Here is a 22556-nt window from a genome sequence, read left to right on the forward strand (position 1 = left end):
ACAAAAAAGATACCCCATAGCCTAGCATAGTTGTTTCCCTAAAGAGTGAGATGACAGGATTGTGACCAGCACTTTTAGAAACAAATTTACTAGAACAAAATAGGAAACAGCAGAGTGCATGCAATAAGAGTAAGCACTGTTTCAAAAATCTTTTTTTTTTTGGTTCTCTTTCTCTTTCTCTCTCTCTCTCTCTCTCTCTTTCTCTCAACTGGGCCTCCTATAGTTTTTGTGTGGTGCCTTCCCCATGTAACCTTTAACAAAGAGCACATTTAGCTCTTCCTCAGGGTACAATAGCATCTATACTAATAAAAGGGTAATATCCTAATTAGACCAGGAGACCGGACATCTTCCAAACATCTTCTGACTTCTTTCCGGACAAAGCCACAGTGGTGGGGGCCGAGGAAGAGGCAGAGGCAGTTAGGGGTCATGAGGCCAGCAGGGGAGGGCAATTGGGGGCCATCAGGCCGGCAGGAGAGTGGTTAGGCGGCAATCAAGCCAGTAGGCAGGCAAGCAGTTAGGGGCCAGCGGTCCTGGATTGTGAGGGGGATGTCCGACTGCCGGGTTATGCCCCATCCTTGAAGGAATGGGGCCTAAACCTGCAGTCGGACATCCCCTGAGGGGTCCTGGATTGCAGAGGGTGCATGCCGGGCTGAGGGACACGCCCTCCACACCCCATGCACAAATTTTGTGCACCAGGCCTCTAGTTTTGTATAAAACTTTACACCATTTATTATAACACAGTGCCTGTTCATATATATATCTCTACCATTAGAATGTAAACTCCAAGGAAACTTTCTTGTATGACCTCTGTATTTCTAATACCTAAAGAATACTGAAGGCTCAGTAACATTTTGTTGAATGAATGAGTCATCAAAATCTAATAGGTATAAGAACATAGAAAAATAGTTAACCATTTTCACTTATCATTATCAGATCAGGTTTTATTATTATATAGAAATTTAGCTATAAGTCATAATAAAATAAAAAATGTTGTTCTTTTTCCAAAAGTGCCTAATATACTCCCTTTCATCTGGAAGTGACAAATAAATGTTTACTTAAGAAACGGAAACGGGTGGTGTGCATAATCATCTTTGAAAAGTAGAACATCAAAGCATACAAATATGCTGCATAGTTGAAGTTTTACTATGAAGAAGCCAAATTCATGCTTCTTGTTAGGGGCAAAGAAAGGTAAGGAAAGTTATTGGGCAAAAAAGGTTGCTTTTCTACAGGACAAACTATCTAAGGCTCCCCTTTCACAGGTACTGCAAATACCATGAGAACACATCTAAATAACAACACCAAGCAGGTACTTGCTTGAGTACTCAATATAGAGAAATATGAAGCACTTTAATATTTTTCATATTCATATATTATCACCATCATTCTCAATCCTATTTAAATGTAAGAATTAAAGTTACACAAATTAACCAACTCTACTTTTATATCAGAAAGCAAAACAATGAAAACAAATTCTAAAGAAAAGCTTTTTACCATGTTTAGAGACCTCAAAAGTCAAAAGTTAGCAGTCTACTAAATCAAGATTACATATAAAACTAATAATAAATAAATAAATAAATGTTTGCACTAATATGGGTTCCTGCCCTTCCACTGTGGCTCAGTGATTTAGCACCAACCTATGAACCAGGAGGCCAGGGTTCAATTCCTGGTCAGGGTGCATGCCCAGATTGCAGCTCAGTCCACAGTTTGGGGTGTGCAAGGAGGCAGCCGATCAATGATTCTCTCTCATCACTGATGCTTCTATCTTTCTCTCCCTCTCCCTTCCTCTCCAAAGTCAATAAAAATATATTTTAAAAGTAAATAAATAAAGTGGGTTCCTTTACATTGACCTTACAAAATATTTGTTTCTAAATCATTAACAACTTAACTGAAAAACTGACAGTTTCCAACTTATTAGGATTACAACTTTCTTGATATAGCAAGGTAAATACATGAAACAGTAAGAAAAATGGTATTGCTATCTTAGGGTTCAGACATTTTGCTCCTGTCCCCAATAAATGTAAATGATAATTTTACCTACTATAAACTTATTAAACATCTAAGGAAACAGCTATTTCACAAAAACTTCCTTTTGTCATTTTAAAATTATTTTAAGTTATTAGAAACCATTTTCAAGGTAATTATTGGGCTTGGACACTAAAGACAAATCTTAATAGTTAATATTGATTTATTAAAAGAAGAAAAAAAGATGAGCTATAATATATACTCTTTAGAAACAAAACCAATCAATGAAAGTGGCAACAAGCTGTTGTTACTCATGAAAAATCCTTCCCTAATCTGAAATGGCAATTTTAATGACCCTAGTAAGGGTGGCAACACTCACCAGTATGAATCTTCTCATGTCTCTGTAGCAGGTACTTCTGTATGAAACGCATGTCACATTGACTACATTGAAATGGTTTTTCGCCTTAAAATAATTTCACATCCACAAATTAGTTACCGGATAAAACACAGTTTATAGGAAAGATAAATCTTAGAAGCTCAAATTCTGGAAAATTCCAAACTATCCATACAAATGTTTTAAATTGTTCATTAATTTAACAGAATTTTACAGGCTATCTAGTGTCTTAAATATCTTTTCTTCCTTTTTATCTGCAGAAGACCCACCCACATTGTTCTCTGTGGCCAACCATCACTTTATGCCTTACTTATTTTCTCTAGAACCTTCAGCACTTTCTAAACATCCTTCAAATGTTTCCTCTCTGCTGGAGCTTGTCCTTTTAAGGAAAGTATTCTTTGGTCTGCTCTGTGCAAAGAAACTTTCCAGAAATCCTGAAACCTTCCTTCTTTACTTTCTTCCATTCATTTACCACACCTTCTTAAAAGAGAAGTTTATCCTGTATCTCAAACTTGTGCTTTAACCCTACATTCTACTTTCTTAAAAACTACTCATTATCTCCTTGCTATTTATTCTAATGTGTTCATTTCTCAGGTCTCTAACCTCTCTGAAGGTTGTACCACTGTTGATCATATTCTGTTTGGTATTCTATTTTTGTCTTCTGGGACAACAGTATTTTCCTAGTTCATCAAAATGACCTTATTACTTTCTCCCCCACCACCCCCTTAATTCAATCTACATGTCTAATCTGTTCCCACAAAGATCTAGTCTTTTAGTTCTGCCCTCTACAACTTCATGTTAATTATCATTTTTAATCTTCGATTCCCAAATTCATATTTCAAACTCTTTCTAGATGTCTTACCTAGAAAAATAAATGCTGACAGGCTTTCAATAATACATGCTTTAACTGTTTCTCTAGCTAAAATGAACACATTAAGCCATATTAAGTGTCCAATTAAGATTAATTAATATTGCACATCCATGCTAATTGTTTTCTCATTTAAAGTTTTCTCTGGTTTCCTTCTGACATTCTGGCCTTATGAAATCTCTAATTTGAAATGCCAGGTTAGCTATGGTCTTAGGAATGAATGACATTTACACAAAGATGAAAATAGCAAAGGTAATTTTAATGGCCGTAAGCCCATTTTAATTCAAGAAATACCTGTATGAATGAAGACATGTCTCTGTAAGTGATAGTTCGTTCTAAAGGCAGCATTGCAGTGCTCACAAACATGAGATTTAGGGGTTTTCAAACCAAGTGATCCATCCTCATTTATTGTAAGAATCTAGTCCAAAAAAAAAGGGCAAAAAACAAAAGAAAGAAGTTTTAAAAACGTAACACTAATTTATAAAAAAATAATGCCTTTTAATGCAAACAATGGTCACCAATGATTATGAAATATTTTTTCCTAATAATTTTGAAAAGGCTGTTAGAATAATGTTATCATTAACTGTAAAGAATAGTGTGACTCAGAATGGGTAAAGATCACTAATAAAACCTTAGAAGCTAGTTTTCAAACGCTGGTGTCTAAGAGTGCTTAAGTGTTCTGTTAGCGTGAGTATAGTTTTATTTTCAATTTCAAATTCTCACGCAGAACAAAAGTCTTATGTTTTAGAAATAGTATAAATATCAATCAGTATAGGACTGGTTAAGTAAGTCACAAGAATGTATACAATTTAATATTACACGGCCATAAAGTAAAATGAGAAAGCTATTATTTATAATGGAAAGAGGTCCAGGATTTACTAAGTAAAAAAAAAGCCAGGGTTAGCCCTAGTGAGTTTGGCTCAGTGGATAGAGCATCAGTTGACTAAAGGATCCTGGGTTTGATTCCAGTCAAGGGCACGTACCTTGGTTACAGGCTCCATCCTGGGGCACATGCGGGAGGCAAACCAATCATTGTGTCTCTCTTACAGCAATGTGTCTCTCTCTGTGTTTCTCCCCCTCCCTTCCATTCTTTCTAAAAATCAATGGGAAAAACATCCTTGGGTGAGGATTGATTAAATAATTAACTAAACAAATAAAAAGCAAGGTTTAGAATCCAATATATAATTCTTCTATTTTTGTATATGAAAGTAACATAGGTATATGTATATTTTGTTTGTATATACATAAAAACTACTTGAGAAGGATGTACATAAAATGTATATAACCTCAGTTGTGATGGCTGGGGAACAAAGCAGGTAGGAGATAAGGTGGGAGAGCGACTTTACACTGAATATATTTAATACACTTTTCTAAACCAACATAAATGCTTACCTATTACATTTTCCTCTCTCTTTTTTTTTTTTAAGATGAGAAAACAAAGTTTTCAAGTCATCCAAGGATAGAATTTAGAGTCTGGTTCAATCCAGCATCTTTAAGGACTACTAAACTATTATTAAGCATATTCCTAAAAATATTTGTTAGATAAATAAATTTGAATGGGTATGGGAAAGGAAGATAGCTGACAAAGAAAGCAACCTTATCTCCCTGGGCTTCTTAAGGTTGAGAACATTATGGTCTGGACAGTGCCTGAGAGAAGCCACATTTAGGTTTCATGTATTCCAATTTATCAACCATTTGTTCAACGAGCAACATTAAACTACCTCCCTCATCAGACAAGTGGCAGAGTGAAAATAATCAATGATCCCTTTTTTTGTTACTGAGGAGAGAAGAGAGATGGCAGAACATGATTTGAAGATAAGCAAATAAAGCTAGGAGATAAGTTCAAGAGGAGCCTGGCAAGTGAGAGGCAAGCAATATTGGAAGTGGGGCATAAAGAGTGGGAGCAAGGAGCTGAGTCCACACAGGATGGAGAAATCTAGGAAACCTCTTAAGAATACAAAGGCCTTTGGAAACTGGTTGGGGCCTGTAAATGCACAGCCATGATCACTTCTCAACACTAGAAAAAGGGAGTAGATAAGGAAAAGAGGCTTTACATTTTTAAAAATATATTTTTACTTTAAATTTAGGAAGACAATTCACCCACACTGTATGTAAATCAATGGTAATTATAATGCCAATTATACAGGCCACTCGGGTTCTGGGCAAACTGCCAATGTGGTCAACAATGCTTCCAAGTTTATGCACAAAAGTCAGAGGGAAACATTTGGCAGTGGAACGGAAGTGGGTGTCACAGCTTCCTGAAGAGTCAGTGAGAATGAAGTTTCATCGCTAGTCAGTTTAAAATTTTTTCAAGCCTTCTAAGTCACAAAATAAAATGCAAGTTAACATTGTGCAAAACAACAAAAACACAAAAAGTTTTAAAATATGACTCAAAATATTTCTAACTTAAAAAAATTAAGCATTTTATATAAAATAGAAAAACAATATACTACGATATTTTATCACATATGTTAAGAAGAAGACCCATGTTTCAAAAAAAAAAAAAAAAAGGCAGTTCAGTGGCTTTCTGTGGCATACAGAGCTACTGCAAGGAAAGGCTTTGTCAGGAACAAATCTGGCCCAAGTTTCTTAATGTGAAACGGATGTAATCCTAATCAGTACAAAGCCCTTTTATGAAGAGTTAAGGAGTTCTACGTCATTGTTGTCTGTAAGTAGAAGTAATGCTGCCTTTCACTGTGGATTCAAGCTTTAATTCAAGGTGGATTTACGGATGAAACAGCTAACACTGGCTTGTGAATAGCAGACTAAAAAATTTAGCATATTTATAAAGTTCAAAGACAGTAAAATCAAATTCTTAGGCATTTTATATTTAATTACCTTTTTTTCCTTTTCTTTTTAGACTACAGTAACAAATATCTTTGCATAAAGGACACAAAGTAAAATTCACCTTGCCTCAGATTACCACCAGTGCCTCTTCAAATTTGTAATCTGTTTTAAATGTAATTACCTAGCTTTGTCTGTTTTACTCACCACTATAAACTCAAGGTCCAAAATGGTGTCTGGAACATAGTGAGACCCTATACATGTCTATTGATGTGGCTACCTGCTATCCATACCAAACATCCTCACAAGCTTACCAGTTTATTCTTAAAATTTTGTGCAAGAAGTAGTACTTTTCAATTTTTCTGAGTCACTAAGTAGTGCCACAGAGAGGTGAGTATGCAAAGAACAAAGTCCCTTAGTGGAACAGAAGTGGCAAATCGATACAGGCAAAATTTTCTTCTTTGATATAGATTTAGCTTCTTTTTTCTTGTTCACACCCCTTTTTCCAGATCTTTTAGTAGAATGTGATTGTTTTTCTTTTTCCCTTCAACAAAAGAACATTATAACTGAAGAATTTGAAATTTAAATTCTAAGGTGTCTTTTATATCTCCACATGATTTATCTTGCCTCCTGTCACTAATACTTTTGAAGAAAATGGTATATAATAAAGAAAAAGTAATCAGGCATTATCAAGAGGGGAGAAAATAGTAATAGTATAAATAATACTCAACATGCTGGTATTTTTCTTAATTGTTTAATAAATTTAAAATAGAATTTTTCACTGTCAAATAGAACTCAACTAATCTGCTCTCTTTATCTCATGGTCCATTAGAAGGTATGTTTTTGTTCTGAGCCAAATGTATTCCCAGCTAGTTACCTATACATACATAGTGACTAATCTTAAATAATATGCCAACTTTATTTAGTCAGGCAAAGCACTAAACTCTGCCTATTCAATTCAGAGATTTTTCTGTCAAGTGTTAGTGCCACTGAATAACTGAAACCGGACACCCCTTAATAAGAAGTTTTGCTCTCTTAAAAGGTGGAGATTTTCCCATTCTATGCTAAATATATTACAACTATGAACTACTAAAATCATTAAAGCATATTTTAAAATAACAATTATATATTTTATCATACATTCTTAAATCAATCTAAATCTCTAAACCATCAAAAGACAATTTAGAGAAAACAGTTTAAATTTCTCACCCACTATCAGTTATTTTACTGAAATGGGGTGGGAAGAGAGATCTTCTAAAATTCTCTTTATTCTTCAAATCCAAATAGAAATGGAAGAACAATTCATCCCCAAAGTCATACAATAAAATAACAAAGTCAGCCAGAGCAATAGCCACCATATTTTAACCGTCTTAGTTATTTCTAAAATCCCATCCTCACATTGTCACTTTCTTTCATTCTTCAGGATTTTTATTGTCTCTCAGTAGATTTTACATATTACCAAATTTCATTTTTAAATAGCAAGCTTTTGACAGTGCCAGATCATAAAATACATGGTATCATAAGCATGGTACAATAACAGATGTTCAACATAACGACCCTGAATTTTAGAAAAGGCTCTGTTTCTCATATTTTCTAAGTATTAGTCAGAAATGTATATGACATTTTTAAAAAAAGATTTGAATCAAATATTTTTAAATTGAAGTTCAGTTCTGTGAAAAAAAAATTTTTTACTCAGTATATATAACTCCATGGGAAAATTATATAAATAAAATACTAATACCTTCTTTTACTAATTTTCTTCATTTTTCTCTTAAGTATTATTTCCTATTTCCACCCCCAGTCTTACAATCAGTACTCATCTTCAAAGCCACTTCTTCCACAATCACGTTAGCATATAAGGACAATATATAAAAAAATGCCTAGTATATCTACTTCTCTGCTGCTTTTAATTAAATTTTCCTCATTTTATATCATTCAATTTTAAATCTTTTTTTATATTAAATCACAAATCTTTCCTGGGAACCAATGATGTACAATAAATTGCCAGGAAAGGATTCTTTATATAATTTATAATCAGTCTGATTTGTGGACTATGCTCTGCCTTCCTGAGTTGAGCCTAACTTTGAATAATCAATTTTTATTCAGACTACCTACAGTGTTATAACAAACAAACCCAGTTCCTTTATTTGGAAAGAGATCCTGGCATATCATAGACATGAAAATTATTTGTTGAGAGTAAAAAAGAAGATACATTTCAAAATAAGGAGAAGTAATTAAAAAGTGCCCTGCTCTATTTCTTTAAATTACTAGGGATTTTGAAAGACCTATAAAATGTATATAATACTGGATTAAGAAAATATTGTCATATTTTACTGAAAAGTATTCTTAGAGTTCATCGTTAACTCAATAATCCTCATAAAATCTTCTGGGGTGGAAATCGTTATCTCCTAAGCACCTAACAAGTCAATAGCAAAGTCAGATGATAATACCTCATTTTCTCCAAAAACTTCTACTATCAAGACTTGAGATTCTCAAGCTTTAACATAAATCACAATCACCTTGGACTCAAAAGTATAAATGGAAATCACTGAATAAGAACCAATAGGAATGGGGCCTGACTACATAACTGGAAAATCTCTACGGGTGATTCTAATGCAGAGCCAAGATGGAGAGCCACTGACAGGTATGCACTGAGATGGAATTAAGTCCACTGAGACTTTTCACACATTTCTAATAACCTTAGTGCTCAGTAGTCCTAATCCACAACAAAACAAAACAGACTAAAAGGGGCAATGGAATATAATGTTAAGTGGTCACATAGGTATAACAATGTAAAAATAAACAGCATGTCATTAAGGAATGAGACAGCTAAGCTATTATAAGTAGTCAAGAAACAAAATCTAGCAATCAATAGTTTACAGGATGGGGGGGGGGAGAGCCCTAATGTCTCAGTCCTCCCAGAGGACTTATTACAATACGTAACATAAAAAATGTTTACAACATTAACTAAAAGCTGAGTCATGTTCAAATGCACTATATTTAAAAAGAAAACAACACATTAAAGATTTCCATTAAAGTGGCTAATATAAAATTAAGCTTGACATTTAAAAGTGACAAGCTTTTTGACCTAGCCAGTTTGGCTCAATGGATAGAGCATTGGCCTTCGGACTAAAGGGTCCTGGGTTCCATTCTGGTCAAGGATACATGCCCAGGTTGTGGTTGCAGGATCAATCCCCAGTAGGGGGCATGCAGGAGGCAGCCAATCAATGATCCTCTCTTATCACTGATGTTTCTATCTCTCTCTACCTCTTCCTTCCGCTCTGAAATCAATAAAAATACATTTAAAAAGAATAAAAGTGACAAACTTTTGTTATGTGAAAAGTTTACTTTCATAAAACACCTTATTCCATGATAGTATCTAATAACTTGACCTAGATAACATTCCCTAACTTGGTTACCCTCTTCTTTTACAGACATGATTCCAAATGGATTTTGGCAACTTTGCAAGTATCAAATCTACCTTAAGATGACTAAACTTTTCCATATAACAAAAGCTGAGATAGCAATTAAAATCCATGGCAGCTGAAGATGACCTAACAATACAATACTTCACACCACAAAGCTTACCTGGAAGGGAGCCACAGTTATGTGGGTATTAGAAGCTCTAATATTTTTACTGGAATTCTATCACATTACTTTAGTAGTATTTGCCATACAGATCCCCAATCTAACGTGACACATATCAAAGTATTCACAATGGCAAAGTTCAAGATTTGGGAAAGGTGATGGGGTAGAGTGGAGCCTTCTAAGCATAATAAATTATAATTCTTTGATAAATTTCAAATTATTTTTAAGAAACATAAAACAAGCAGCACAATCATTTATAAACATGAGATAAGCTTCCCTTGCTTTTCATACAAAAGGGCAGAAAGAGTTTAATGAAAAATCAGAAGTACGAATTTTAAATACATGCCCGAGAAAATGTAAAATAACTCATTGGCTATGCCTCAAAGTCCCAAAACTCCAGATACAAAAACCATTTATCTGGAGACTGCAGACCTGTGTTAAAAACAGTCCACAACCACCTTCTGTCCCACTATATGTAACATGTCAAAACAATTTTAAAATAATTGATTTTGTTATTCTCACACCCTTGTCTGTTATACATTATTTCTGGTCATTTCACCTTCCTAAGAATTCCCTGAAAAGACTGGCCCCAAATACCTTCTTATATTAAAATATACTTAGACTAGGCCAAATCTTTCATCTAGCAACTGCAGAGATTATAAGAATACTAAAATAATACCTTTAGATATTAAAATAATACATTATAAACGAATTTATCTCAAATAAAAAGCAAAATAGATTAAACTCTCTAAAAATCTGATCTATACTTAGAAACACCTAGAACGAACTACCAAATACACTCTACTATAATAGTCTGCGTTTTAGTCAGAATTTCAGAACACATAATACTCAAGAATAGTACCAGAAAAACATGGTAATAAAATACCAAAGAAAATGTAGCATTTACATATATTATGGTGTTTTTAGACTTGAAATAAATTCCTCATAGATCAGCAGTGAACCCAAAGTAGCATAATCACTATCACAATCATTTTAGAAATTTGTTTTTCCCTCCAAACCTGGTATTGTTCTGTAATGGAGAACCTGATTTATTCGTTAACATAAAAAACAAAAAATATCATATAAATTGCTCAGAAAAACATTAACCCCAAGAAAAGAGGAGGGAGAGATTTCAGAAAACATGAAATATAAAATGCCAATGATTATGAAAAAAAAGCCACACCACCCAACAAATTTAGTATGACCGGTAACTAAAGAAATTAAAATTTAAACTATACTGAGATGCCCATCTTAAACTACAAAAAAAAGCAAAAGTCTCATACTCAAGGCTGATGACAGACACACCTCAGGCCACTGCAGGTAGCAACTGGTACATTTCTGGAAGGAGTAACATTATCAAGAAACCTTTTTATGCCTAGACAATGTGGCTCAGCCGTTGAGCATCAACCTACGAACCAGGAGGTCATGGTTAGATTCCCAGTCAGGGCACATGTTCAGGTTTCAGGCTCGATCCCCAAGTGTGGGGCATGCAGGAGGCAGCCAATCAATGATTCACTCTCATCATTGTTTCTCTTTCTCCCTCTCCCTTCCTCTCTGAAATCAATAAATATATTTAAAAAAAAATTTTTAAGTTCATGCCCTATGATTCAGGAGTGCACAAATATCTATATACAAACATTTGAAGTCCAGCATGATTTAAAATGAAGACAAAGAGAATACAACTTTCCAACAATAAAGCAATCATTGAATATCATGTGATATATCAAAAGAATATTATGTAGACACTGTAGGCAGGCAGGCAGTTTAATGTGCAGAGGCTTCTCCGTGAAGTGCACTCTGTGTAAGAGGCCCTTGTGCAAAAAAGGTTACTTTTTTTCTTTGAGCTCAATTAGCCACCAGGAGCCCTTCTTAGTAGGTGCCCTTTTTCTTCTTCTTCTCAGGGTTCACATAATCCGATTACCTCCTGCCCCAGTCAGGGTAGCTTCCCACTGATATTTTCCAACCTCCAGATCTTCGCAATCACAGTTCCCTTTCCCTTGGATTTTCTTCCCATACACTCTCCTCAGCCAAATCCATTCATATGTTAGGACTTTTCTGATCCCCCATCAGGAGACAAGGCTCTTCCTGTCAGCCCACAACCTGCTTGGATGTATCTCAGACCCAGCAAGAGCACTCATGGTAAAGTGTGGGCTGCTCCATGGTACCATGGGGATCCCAGTCTCCTGGCAGGCTGCCGTATAGGCTGTGAGGGCATCACAGAGGCACAAGTGCTGGCCATGGGTACGACATACATCCTGCAGGCATATCCCGAGGAAAGGTTTGGGGCTGCTATGACCCAGGCAACTACCAAAGGGGCTATCTGTTGCCTGTAAGAGTCCACACAGTGTGGAAGTCTTCAAGATCTGGGCAAGACACATGGGACAGCTGATGCTAAAGCCAAGGTCTGGCCAGGACAGTAGCAGGGGGTTAGTGCCTGGGCCTTTAGGCTAGGGTGTGATGTCCAAATGTAGGTCAAAGGAGCCAACATCACCACCAAAAGGCCCCATAGAGCCTCACCAGCCAACTGTGGGGGGTGGAAGGCACAATTAGGTGAACCTGGCTGCCCCAATCATACATGGGATGCAAACCATAGGCTGTGAGCATCACCATATGACAAAATAAAATTATGTAACTAATAATATCCTTATAAAACCATTAATAACTTTAAATGTAAAAATAGCTTACACACTTCAAGTGTTAAAAATCTGGAAATTCTACATATCTACAAATTTGAAAATAGAAAGGGAATATGGCAGAAAACTAAGGTAGTTAATCTCTAGGAAACATGACTATGGGTTATTTTAATCTCTGTATTTTTCAAACTTTTCTCTAACAGGCACACTTATGTATCCAAAAAGCAGTGGTATGTAGGTAAATGTTTAACAACAGGTTAAGAAGTCATGGGACTGGGAAGGGTTTAATGATTTCCGTTGTGTAATTATTCTCACTGTGGCTAATTTTAATCTACCAATGGTTTTAGCCCTGGCTTGCAAAATTCCTGAAAACTTAGCAATTAGCTCTGGCAAGCCAGTACCAACTGGTCCCAGCATAGCCCTGGGAGTCCAAAAGTATCTATATAATAAAGAGCCAGGGTTGTAATGACTGAAGGCTCCACTAGACCAGAAGTCAGTGCTGGGTTGCCATAGCGACCCAGTAGTGCCTCGACCCAGCACTGACTGCCTAGGGGGCTGCGGATCAGGCCTGGACAGAGGCCTGCAGAGAGAGAGGCAGGGTCTGATCCATAGCTTCTGTGGCAGCCGTTGATCAGAACTTGCCTATTTTTCTCTCCTGGCCAGGCCAACAGCTGGGCCTCCATTTCTTAGGCCTCCACCAGGGCTGCTGATCAGACCCACCTTTCTGATCAGGCCCCGTTGATAGGCCCAGAGATGATGGCTGGCATAGAAACTGACCAATCAGAACCAAATCTGGGTGAATATAAGGAGCCAAATGCTGCTTAGGAGGCGGAGCTTTTGACACTGGCATAGAAATTGACTAATCAGAACCAAATTGGCTGGCAGAGGAGGGCAGCTGGGGGCAAGATCAGGCCTGCAGGGAAGGGCAGTTAGGAGATCAGGTTGGCAGGAGAGGGCAGTTAGGGGTGATCAGGCCAGCAGGGAAGTGCAATTAGGGGCAAGATCAGGCTGGCAGGAGAGGGCAGTTAGGGGCGATCAGGCAGGCAGAGGCAGTTAGGGGTGGTCAGGCCGGCAGGGGAGAACAGTTAGGGGCCAGATCAGGCTGGCAGGGGAGGGCAGTTAGGGGCGATCAGGCAGGCAGAGGCAGTTAGGGGTGGTCAGGCCGGCAGGGGAGAACAGTTAGGGGCCAGATCAGGCTGGCAGGGGAGGGCAGTTAGGGGCGATCAGGCAGGCAGGCAGAGAGGTTAGGGGTGATCAGGCAGGCAGGCAGGTGAGTGGTTAGGGGCCAGCAGTCCCAGATTGTGAAAGGGGTGTCCAATTGGAGTGGGTACAAGCTGGGCTGAGGGAAAGCCTCCCTCCCCACCGCATGAATTTCATGCACCAGGCCTCTAGTACAAATATATAAATGATAACTATAATTTAAATCACATATGCAAAAACAATTAGCCATCAAAAATTAAAGAGGTCACCCTGACCGGTTTGGCTCAGTGGATAGAGCGTCGGTCTGCGGACTCAAGGGTCCCGGGTTCGATTCCTGTCAGGGGCATGTGCCTTGGTTGTGAGCACATGCCCAGTGGGGAGTGTGCGGGAGGCAGCTGATCGATGTTTCTCTCTCATCGATGTTTCTGACTCTCTATCCCTGTCCCTTTCTCTCTGTAAAAAATCAATAAAATAAAAATAAATAAATAAAAATAAAATAAAGAGGTCATGTTATAATATGATCTTTTTAAAAAAGCCTTCTTCAGTATATGAAGAAAGTATACCCAAAAAGTATTTATTGAGTATCTAATTGTGTCTACTATTCCAGGCTCTTGGGATATACCTGTGAAGAAAATGAAGTCCCTGTCCTCATGAAGCTTACATTCTATTCATATACATACTTTTTATTGGTTTCAGAGAGGAAAGGAGAGGGGGAGGGAGAGAGAAATATCAATGATGAGAGAGAATCATTCATCGGCTGCCTCCTGCAGGCCCCCTACTCGGATTGAGCCCAAAACTCAGGCATGTGCCTGTGCCCTGACTGGGAATTGAACTGTGACCTCCTGGTTTATAGGTCAACACTCAACCACTGAGCCACACTGGCTAGGCTTACATTCTATTCTAATACTGGTATTTTACAACCTTTTTCTAATGAAAAATCGATACTCAATTTTCCTAAAATCGTAATATTAAAATAAGTAAAATTAATATAAATGAAAAGCAGGCCACTGCAAACCATCTGCCAGATTTTAAAGAGAGAGACAAGGGGGAAGAAAAGTTTGCTTTTAGAAAAAAGACATAGTGAAAGTAAAGTGAAAAAATTTAAAGCAATGGCCCACCACCTCCATGCAGGCATGCACCCCTTCCTCCTAGTGAGGCTGATGCTACATTCCAACTTTACTAACCCATATGATACTTTATATAGCTGCCTTATGGACCAGTCACATTTCTGCCCATATGATTAACCAACAGTTTGGGATTAATAGGTTAGGGACCACCACCTTAATATATTCTTACTTTTGCAGGAGAACGTTGCTTCCGTTTCTTCTTTTTCTGTAAGTCTACTGGCTCTCTGATTTGTTTTTTGTCTCTCATCAGTTGCTCAGATACATCAGTAAAAGTAATTTCCTGCTTTACACTTATCTGTTAAAAAAAAAAAAAGAAAGCCAATTTTAGAAATAAAGTCCACTGTGACAAAAAAAAAACACACCAAAACAACACTGCATGTTTAATCCTTTGCTAACCCTACATAAATATGGCTCCCTGGATAATCTATGAGCGTATGCAAGTAAATAGCTCATTGAAGAATAAATGAATTCATTTATAGGTAACTGAAAAATAAGAATCAAGAGTATATAAACTAAGATTTTACAAACAATTATCTGGAAAAAAAATAATAAAGAAGTCTTGGGAAAAGATGATTATAAGACCTACCAGTATAAAGTGGAAGTCAACAGAAACATCAATTTCATTCCCACATTTAAGAAAAGTGATGTTAAAGTTAAAAGCACACTAAAAAGGTTAAATCCAAAAAAAAAAAAAAATCAACAAAATAGTCAGCGATAAAAGGAGTATTTTGACTTCACAATGGGCTGTCTCTCAATTTATAAAATACCAGGAAAAAAACAAAATTCTAAAGGTAATCACATCAAAAGAAAGGTAAGACAAATAATGAAAATCCAATGACCTTTAAGCACAATACTTTTCACCAGTATTTTCCTGGCTTCTCCAATAAACCATTACCAAATATGTTTATGGAACTGCATATGGTTTTAGGCTGCCTGCTATGTGCAAGGCATGATGTTAACTACATAATAAATATAAAACTACTACAAGAAAATTAAGATATCAACAATATTATCTATCTTCAGATCTCAGTTTTCACAGATATGAAGAGCTGTTTGTCCTAAAAAAGAATACAGTAAACCCTCAATTTTGTCAACCTAGATATAATGGACTCTGGATTTAACAGACAAAATTTCCAGTCCATAAGTCATAGATGAAAATTAACATCCTATTAATTTTAAAATGCTTTTATCCAAGATTTGCTTATAATTAACAGGTTATTTTTTTGTTATTAAGTCACTGTTATTTTTAACAAACTTTAGCAGATAGGCCATATGTTATAGTAAAAGCACTGTAGTAATTTCACCGATGTAAATATTACATATCTACAACTATAGTCTATATATTAAATCCAAGAGTCACCGCTCATAAACAATGTGTAGTGAATGATCACGCCCACCACTCTCAAGTAGTAACTGGTTCTGTTATCTCGAGTGGCAGTGGTGTGACTTTCTACTGCAATTTTAGCTTGTGCTGGATGATGTTCTGGCCTACGCTAAGCCACGCCCTAGCCATGTGCATGTGTTTACTCACAGTGACCAGTGAGTAGACTCACTTATCAGACGTATTCAGTATATATTTAGAATTACTGTAATATATGCAGAAAACTCTTCTGTGAAATTAAACTTTTTCATACTTAATTTTAATGACACAAATGTGTCTACCTAAGTAAAAACAGGTAAATTAACTAATTTGTCAAATTTTTAATATACCCATTTGGAAAACATACTTTATTATATAACTAGAGGCCTGGCATATGAATTTGTGCAAGGGTAGGGTCTGGCCAGCAAGCCCCAATCGGGGCTGATTGATCCGGGCCAGCTGGGGGGAGGGGCTGCGGGAGGTTGGCCGGCCCTACCCCCAATTGGGGGGATGATCAGGGTGGGGCTGGCCAGGGGAGGGTTGCAGGCTGTTGGCTGGCCAGCCCCACCCCCTGGTCGAACTCCCGGTTGAAGGTACAATTTGCATAATAGCCTTTTATTATACAGAATGGACTTTCAGCTTTAACAGACACCCCTCACCTGAATTAGTCCCTTATATGAGGTTTTAATGTACACAGGATTCTAAGGTCACTAATGGTAGTGTCAATTCTCATAAGGAATTGATGGTGTTCAGTCATCCACTGCCACATTTTCAATCTATCTTTGAAATGAAAACAGAAGAATCTTAAAACTAAAAACTTTCACTCAAGAAGCTGAGTTGAAATATTAAAAATGCTTGATCTTTGCCCAGCCAGCGTAGCTCAGTGGTTGCATGTCAACTTAGAAACCAGGAGATCAGTTTGATTCTCAGCACATGCCTGGGTTGCGGACTCAATCCCCAATGTGGGGCATGCAGAAAGGAGCCAATCAGTGATTCTCTCTCATCATTGATGTTTCTGTTTCGCTCTCTCTTGGTGTCTCTCTCTCTCTCTCTCTCTCTCTCTCTCTCTCTTTTTAAATTAAATATTTAAAAATGTTAAAGATTACATATTTTAAAAAACACTTGACCCTTGCACCATGTGAGGACACCAGAAGATTCATCTGAAAGAGGCCCCTCGCCTTACATGCAGGCATCCTGATCTAAAACTTCCAGCCTCCAGAACATGAGAAATAAATTTATGTTGTTCATAAGCTTTAAAAAAAATCCTTGATAATAATCCAGGAAGTAAAATGTGCTAATGACTACATTTTAAAAATACATTTTAAAGCCTAAGTGCCCATCAGCAGATGTGTGGATTAAAAAACTATGGTACATCTACACAATGGAATGCTACGCCACTATAAAAAAGAAGGAACTCTTACCATTTGCAACAGCATGGATGGACCTGGAGAGCATTATGCTAAGCAAAATAAGCCAGTCAGAGAACGATAAATATCACATGATCTCACTGATTGTGGAATATATTGAACAACATAAACTGCTGAACAAAAACAGATCCAAAGACATAGAAGCATCGAACAGACTGTCCAACCTCAGAGGGAAGGGGGGGGGGGTATGAGATCAATCAAAGGACTTATATGCATGCATATAAGCATAACCAATGGGCACAGACAGTAAGGGGGTGAGGGCATGTGCTGGGAGGTGGGAATGGCTGGTGAGAGGTCAATGGGGGAAAAAGGAGACATGTGTAATAATACTTTAAACAACAAAGAATTTAAATAGAACATTAATATTAAATAAATAAAATACACTTTAAAAGATGCAAAAGATTATAAACATCTTACAGATTTATTGTGTAAAGTTGGAAGATACAGTGTGTGAGATTCATGAGGAAAATGCAACATAAACCGGGATTTCAGACTAATAAAATAAGGAACTGAAAGCTTTCATAAATCCCTGGAATGTAGGCAGTATGAGAATCGCAAATCAAGGAGAACCTCGGCACAAAAACATGACGTAAATGATTATTCAGCCAATAATTCCATCGGGTTATAGAATACTAGTGATCATTTTTTTAAAGCTTCTTTTGGTATCATTATTTGGAACATTCAAACATGTTATTACCATCTGAAGTGATGGGAATATAAGTGACAAACTTGGGCTAAATATGAGATAAGGAGAAATGATGGCAGACCATCGATAAGCATCTGTTGAACTGCTCTGTCCTATTTTGCAGTAGCACTAAAGTAGTTCCAACACTTCTGTCAGCTTACAGATTGCAAAGAAACCATGAAAATATAGCACGAGGCAATAAGAAACAGGGGAAACAAGAACTCTTTTAGAAAAAGTATCAAGTGGAGCATAAGGTAAATGCACAAATAAGTTCTGAAATACCAATTATTCACAAACCAAGGATGAGCCTTTATATGCAGTGAACAAGATTAATACAATGTATCTGAGCCTATTAGTTATTTTGACATATATAGAAAGTAGTACTTGCATTTTCAAATACAAGGCACACTGTTAACATTGTGAAAGCAGACCCAAATCTAGATATATCAATGGATCAAAGCATTATGAATGTTAATAGGCATATAGCAAGTTATATTTTTAGAATGCTCCAATAGGCTATCGCTGATAAATAGAATAAAGTAATCTCTTCTATATATAACATAATCAACTACACATTAAAGTATATGGTCCAGTCTAAGGTGTAAAGAAAAGATGTCAGTAAATACAAAAACTTTAAGTGATGGGTATAATAATAAGACAGCTAGAAAAAGTGAGTTACAAAAAGTCTGAAGAAGCACAACAAAAAAGACACTAATTCATCCATAAGTTACCTACTCTTTTCTTGAGAACTACCTTTAAAAGAAAATGAAGTTCTCTTTAAAGTGTTACTTTTCACCTATGTAAAATGAAATGTAATTAATCAAAGCAAGCATCTACACCTGAGTGATATCTGAAAAGACTGGTTTGCTAGATTTTCAAAACATATTTATTAAAGCAGCATGAAAACAATAAACTAGGAAGTATGGTAATTTCTTAAAAAACAAAAATAGCCCTGGCCGGTGTGGCTCAGTTGGTTGAAGCATCATCCCATGCACAAAAGGTCTCGGGTTCAATTCCCGGCTGGGGCGCATACAGGATGGCAACTGATGGATGTTTCTCTGACATCAATGTTTTTCTCTCTCTCCTCTCTCTTCTTCTCTCTCTAAAATCAATAAAAACATATTCTCAGGTGAGGATTAAAAATATAATTAATTAACTTTAAAATAAAAACAAAAATAAAACCACTGGTTTCTTCCCCATCACTTGTTTTGCTATTTTACCTAGACCCATGTGAAACCTCATGCCTACCTTTGAGGGGTAAATTTCAATGCAGCTGTTACTACTAAACCAGAGCTGCCATTAACACTGTCACAAACACCCTACCCATCCTTCATTCATAAGATTTGACTAAACCCAGACATTTCTCCACTTAAACTCTAAGACTCACCCACAGATTGAAGTTCCTTCGGGGTCTCCCACTATGAGAGTGGGGAAGATGATAGGCAAGACTCCCATGTCATATCTTCCCTCTACATTCATGTAACTTCTTCCTCAGCATCCTTAGAAAACTTTGAGTGCTACAGTATTAATACTTCCTCACTCCTTACCATAGTCAAAGCTGGTTCTTTCTTGCTAGTTCTAAAATATATCTCATAATTATTCTGATGTTTTCCCAACCTTAAACATAGACTTCTCTGTATGAAAAATTCTTTTCCTTAATTCTAATACTAATAACTCAAGCCCAGAACAAAGAATAATTCTTTCTTTTTCAATACTTATTTCACTATTTCTGATAAAAAAAAAAGAAAAGAAAGAACTGTCTTGCTTTCGGGGCTGGGTAAAAAAGGTGAAGGGATTAAGCAAAACACACACACACAACACCCATAGACACAGACAACAATATCGTGATTATCAGAGGGAAAGGGGAGTGGGGGGTGGGGGGGCGTGGAAAGAAGAGAGTGACAAATGGTGCTAAAAGGAGACTTGATTTGGGCTGGTGAATACACAATATACAGATGATGTATTACAGAACTGTGTACTTGAAACCTTTATAACTTTATTTGCCAATGTCACCCCAATAAATTCAATTTAAAAACTAACCTATACATTATCTTGATATTTGAAAATAAGATATTCTTTTTTGGTACTTTTCGTAACAGCTTTACTTATTTATTCAACAGTAAGTGCCTGCCATATGCTAAAATTCAGTCTAAAATAACACAACAAAAGCTTTAAATTTACTGAGATTCTAATATGTGTAGAGCCTAATGCCAGACACTGAGAACAGATTTTAAATATAAGGTCTCTATCAACAAAACGAAAAGTCAACCTACTGAATGGAAAAAGATATTTGCCAATGATATATCCAATAAGCAGCTAATATCCTTATTTTAAATTTATTTTTTAAATATATTTTATTGATTTCATACAGAAAGGAAGAGGGAGAGAGAGATATAAACATCACCAATTGGTTACCTCGCATACGTCCCCCACTGGAGACCAAGCCCACAACCTGGTTCAGAGGTCAATGCTCAACCACTGAGCCACACTGACCAGGCTAATACCCCTTATTTTTAAAGAACTTATTTATAAAAAACTCATATAACCCCCCCAAAACAAACAAACAAACGAACAATCCAATTAAAAAGGAGGCAGAGGACCTGAATATACACTTCTCCAAAGAGGACATACAGATGGCCAACAGACATATGAAAAGATGTTTAATGTCACTAATCATCAGAGAAATGCAAATTAAAACCGCAATCAGGTATCATCTCATATCTGACAGAATACCTATCATCTACAAATCAACAAACAAGTGTTGGTGAAGAGGTGAAAAAGAGAAATTCTTGGTGGGAATGCAGATTGGTGCAGCCACTATGTAAAACAGTGGAGGGTCCTCAAAAATTAAAAATGGAACTGCCTTGTGACCCAGAGATTTCACTTCTGAGCATATATCCAAAGAAACCCAAACACTAATTTGGAAGTATATATGCACCCCTATATTCACTGCAGCATTATTTACAGTAGCCAAGATATGGAAAAAAATATGGAAAAGCAACCCTAGTACCCATCAGCAGATGAGTGGATATAAAGAGTGGGACATGTATACAATGGAATATTAGCCATAAAAAAGAATGAAATCTTATAATTCGTGACAGCATGGATGGACCGAGAAAGTGAAATAAGTCAGGCAGAGAAAGACAAATGCCATATGATTTCACTCATATGTGGACTCTAAAGAACAAAATAAAGGAACAAACAAAACAGGAAAAGATTTATATATACAGAGACCGGACTAATGGCTACAAGAAGGGAGAGGGATTCGGAGGCTGGGTAAAAAGGTGAAAGGATTAAGAAGATTGGTAGTTACAAAATAATCAATGGGGATGATGTAAAGTGCAGCATAGGGAATATAATCAATAATACTGTAATAACTAGGTATGGTGCCAGGTGGGTAGGGTACTTGACATACCAGGGGATCACTTGTAAAGTATATGATTGTCTAACCACTACACTGTAACCTGAAACCAACACAAAAAGATAATGTAAAGTATAATTGAAAAATAAAATTTTAAATAAATAAATAATCTCCTTTTCAAAGGTCTTCACATGTAAATGGGGAATTTTGATGCATTAGCATAAATAAGTAAATAAACTAATTCAAGTCAGCACATGTTGGGCTCAACCTAAATGAATGGAACAGGGTATAAGGGCAGGAATGAAAGTGAGAAATTAATCAGATTTGATATAACTGCAAAAGGCTTCATGGATGAAGCACAGGACTTAAGCAGAATTATAAGTTTATCATATATATCTCTCATTTATATTTTGCTTCCAAACCTGCTATTCTCCTCGATTTCTTTCTTCCAGACTCAATGTTAAAAAGTGATACAACAAATGTAATTGTACCTAAAATAATGTTGCCAGACCCAGTAGGTAATGAATAAATATTTCATTTTGTTTACAAATTTTGGTCTACCGAACTCCCAAAAAAGAAGGTGATTCCTTAGAATGAACTTGTCCTTCTCTTCAGTCTCAATGTCCTACATTCATATCCAGCAGCATCCAGTTCATTTCAATTAACCTTATCAACCTTGCTGTTTTAGGGTATTATCATCTCCCCAATATGTTCTTCCATGAATAAATTAATATAAAACTGTTTTCTTGTTATTTCCCCAATGAGAGATCTACCATAACTCCTTGTTGCCCATAGTATAATTATATACTCCCAGCTCAGCTTTCAAGATTCTTTATGATGTACTTTACAGAAAAGACCTAGGACATTTGACAGAAGTATCTGTCCTTAACCAACTCTACTATCCGCTCAATTTTCAATTTTAATTTTTGGTATTCTCATTCATCTTCCTGTACCTATTTGAGTAAAAAGTCATGGTATCTTTGTGCTTTCCTCTTTACTCTGTGCTATGATTCCATTCCTACCCATCTCCAAGGCTCTGCTGCTTCACTCTCTCCAAAATAATCTCTTACTCCACCAGCTACTTCTCTGTCTAAAAGCACACTTAAATTTCCTCTATAAAAAAAATCTCCGAAATTCTTCTAACAACTTCCTTCTTCATATGGCCAA

The 22556-nt window shown here is 36.5% G+C and overlaps 1 protein-coding gene across 4 annotated transcripts in view; it reads right to left on the reverse strand.

The window, feature by feature from the left end:
* ZNF148 (zinc finger protein 148) overlaps positions 1-22556 on the reverse strand; it is a 100858-nt gene that overhangs the window by 24721 nt on the left and 53581 nt on the right. For 3 of the 4 annotated variants that reach the window (XM_006775003.2, XM_015571319.1, XM_015571318.1), the window contains 3 exons: positions 14726-14851; positions 3519-3642; positions 2342-2425 (listed from right to left, as the gene is read on the reverse strand). In XM_006775003.2, coding sequence (XP_006775066.1) covers positions 2342-2425; positions 3519-3642; positions 14726-14851 — 334 coding nt within the window. Of the gene's footprint in view, positions 1-2341; positions 2426-3518; positions 3643-14725; positions 14852-15395; positions 15445-22556 lie in introns of those variants that run through there. The other variant, XM_015571320.1, reaches the window with a different exon arrangement.

The sequence above is a fragment of the Myotis davidii genome, unplaced genomic scaffold (assembly GCF_000327345.1).
Source record: "Myotis davidii unplaced genomic scaffold, ASM32734v1 scaffold9, whole genome shotgun sequence".
Lineage (NCBI taxonomy): Eukaryota > Metazoa > Chordata > Mammalia > Chiroptera > Vespertilionidae > Myotis > Myotis davidii.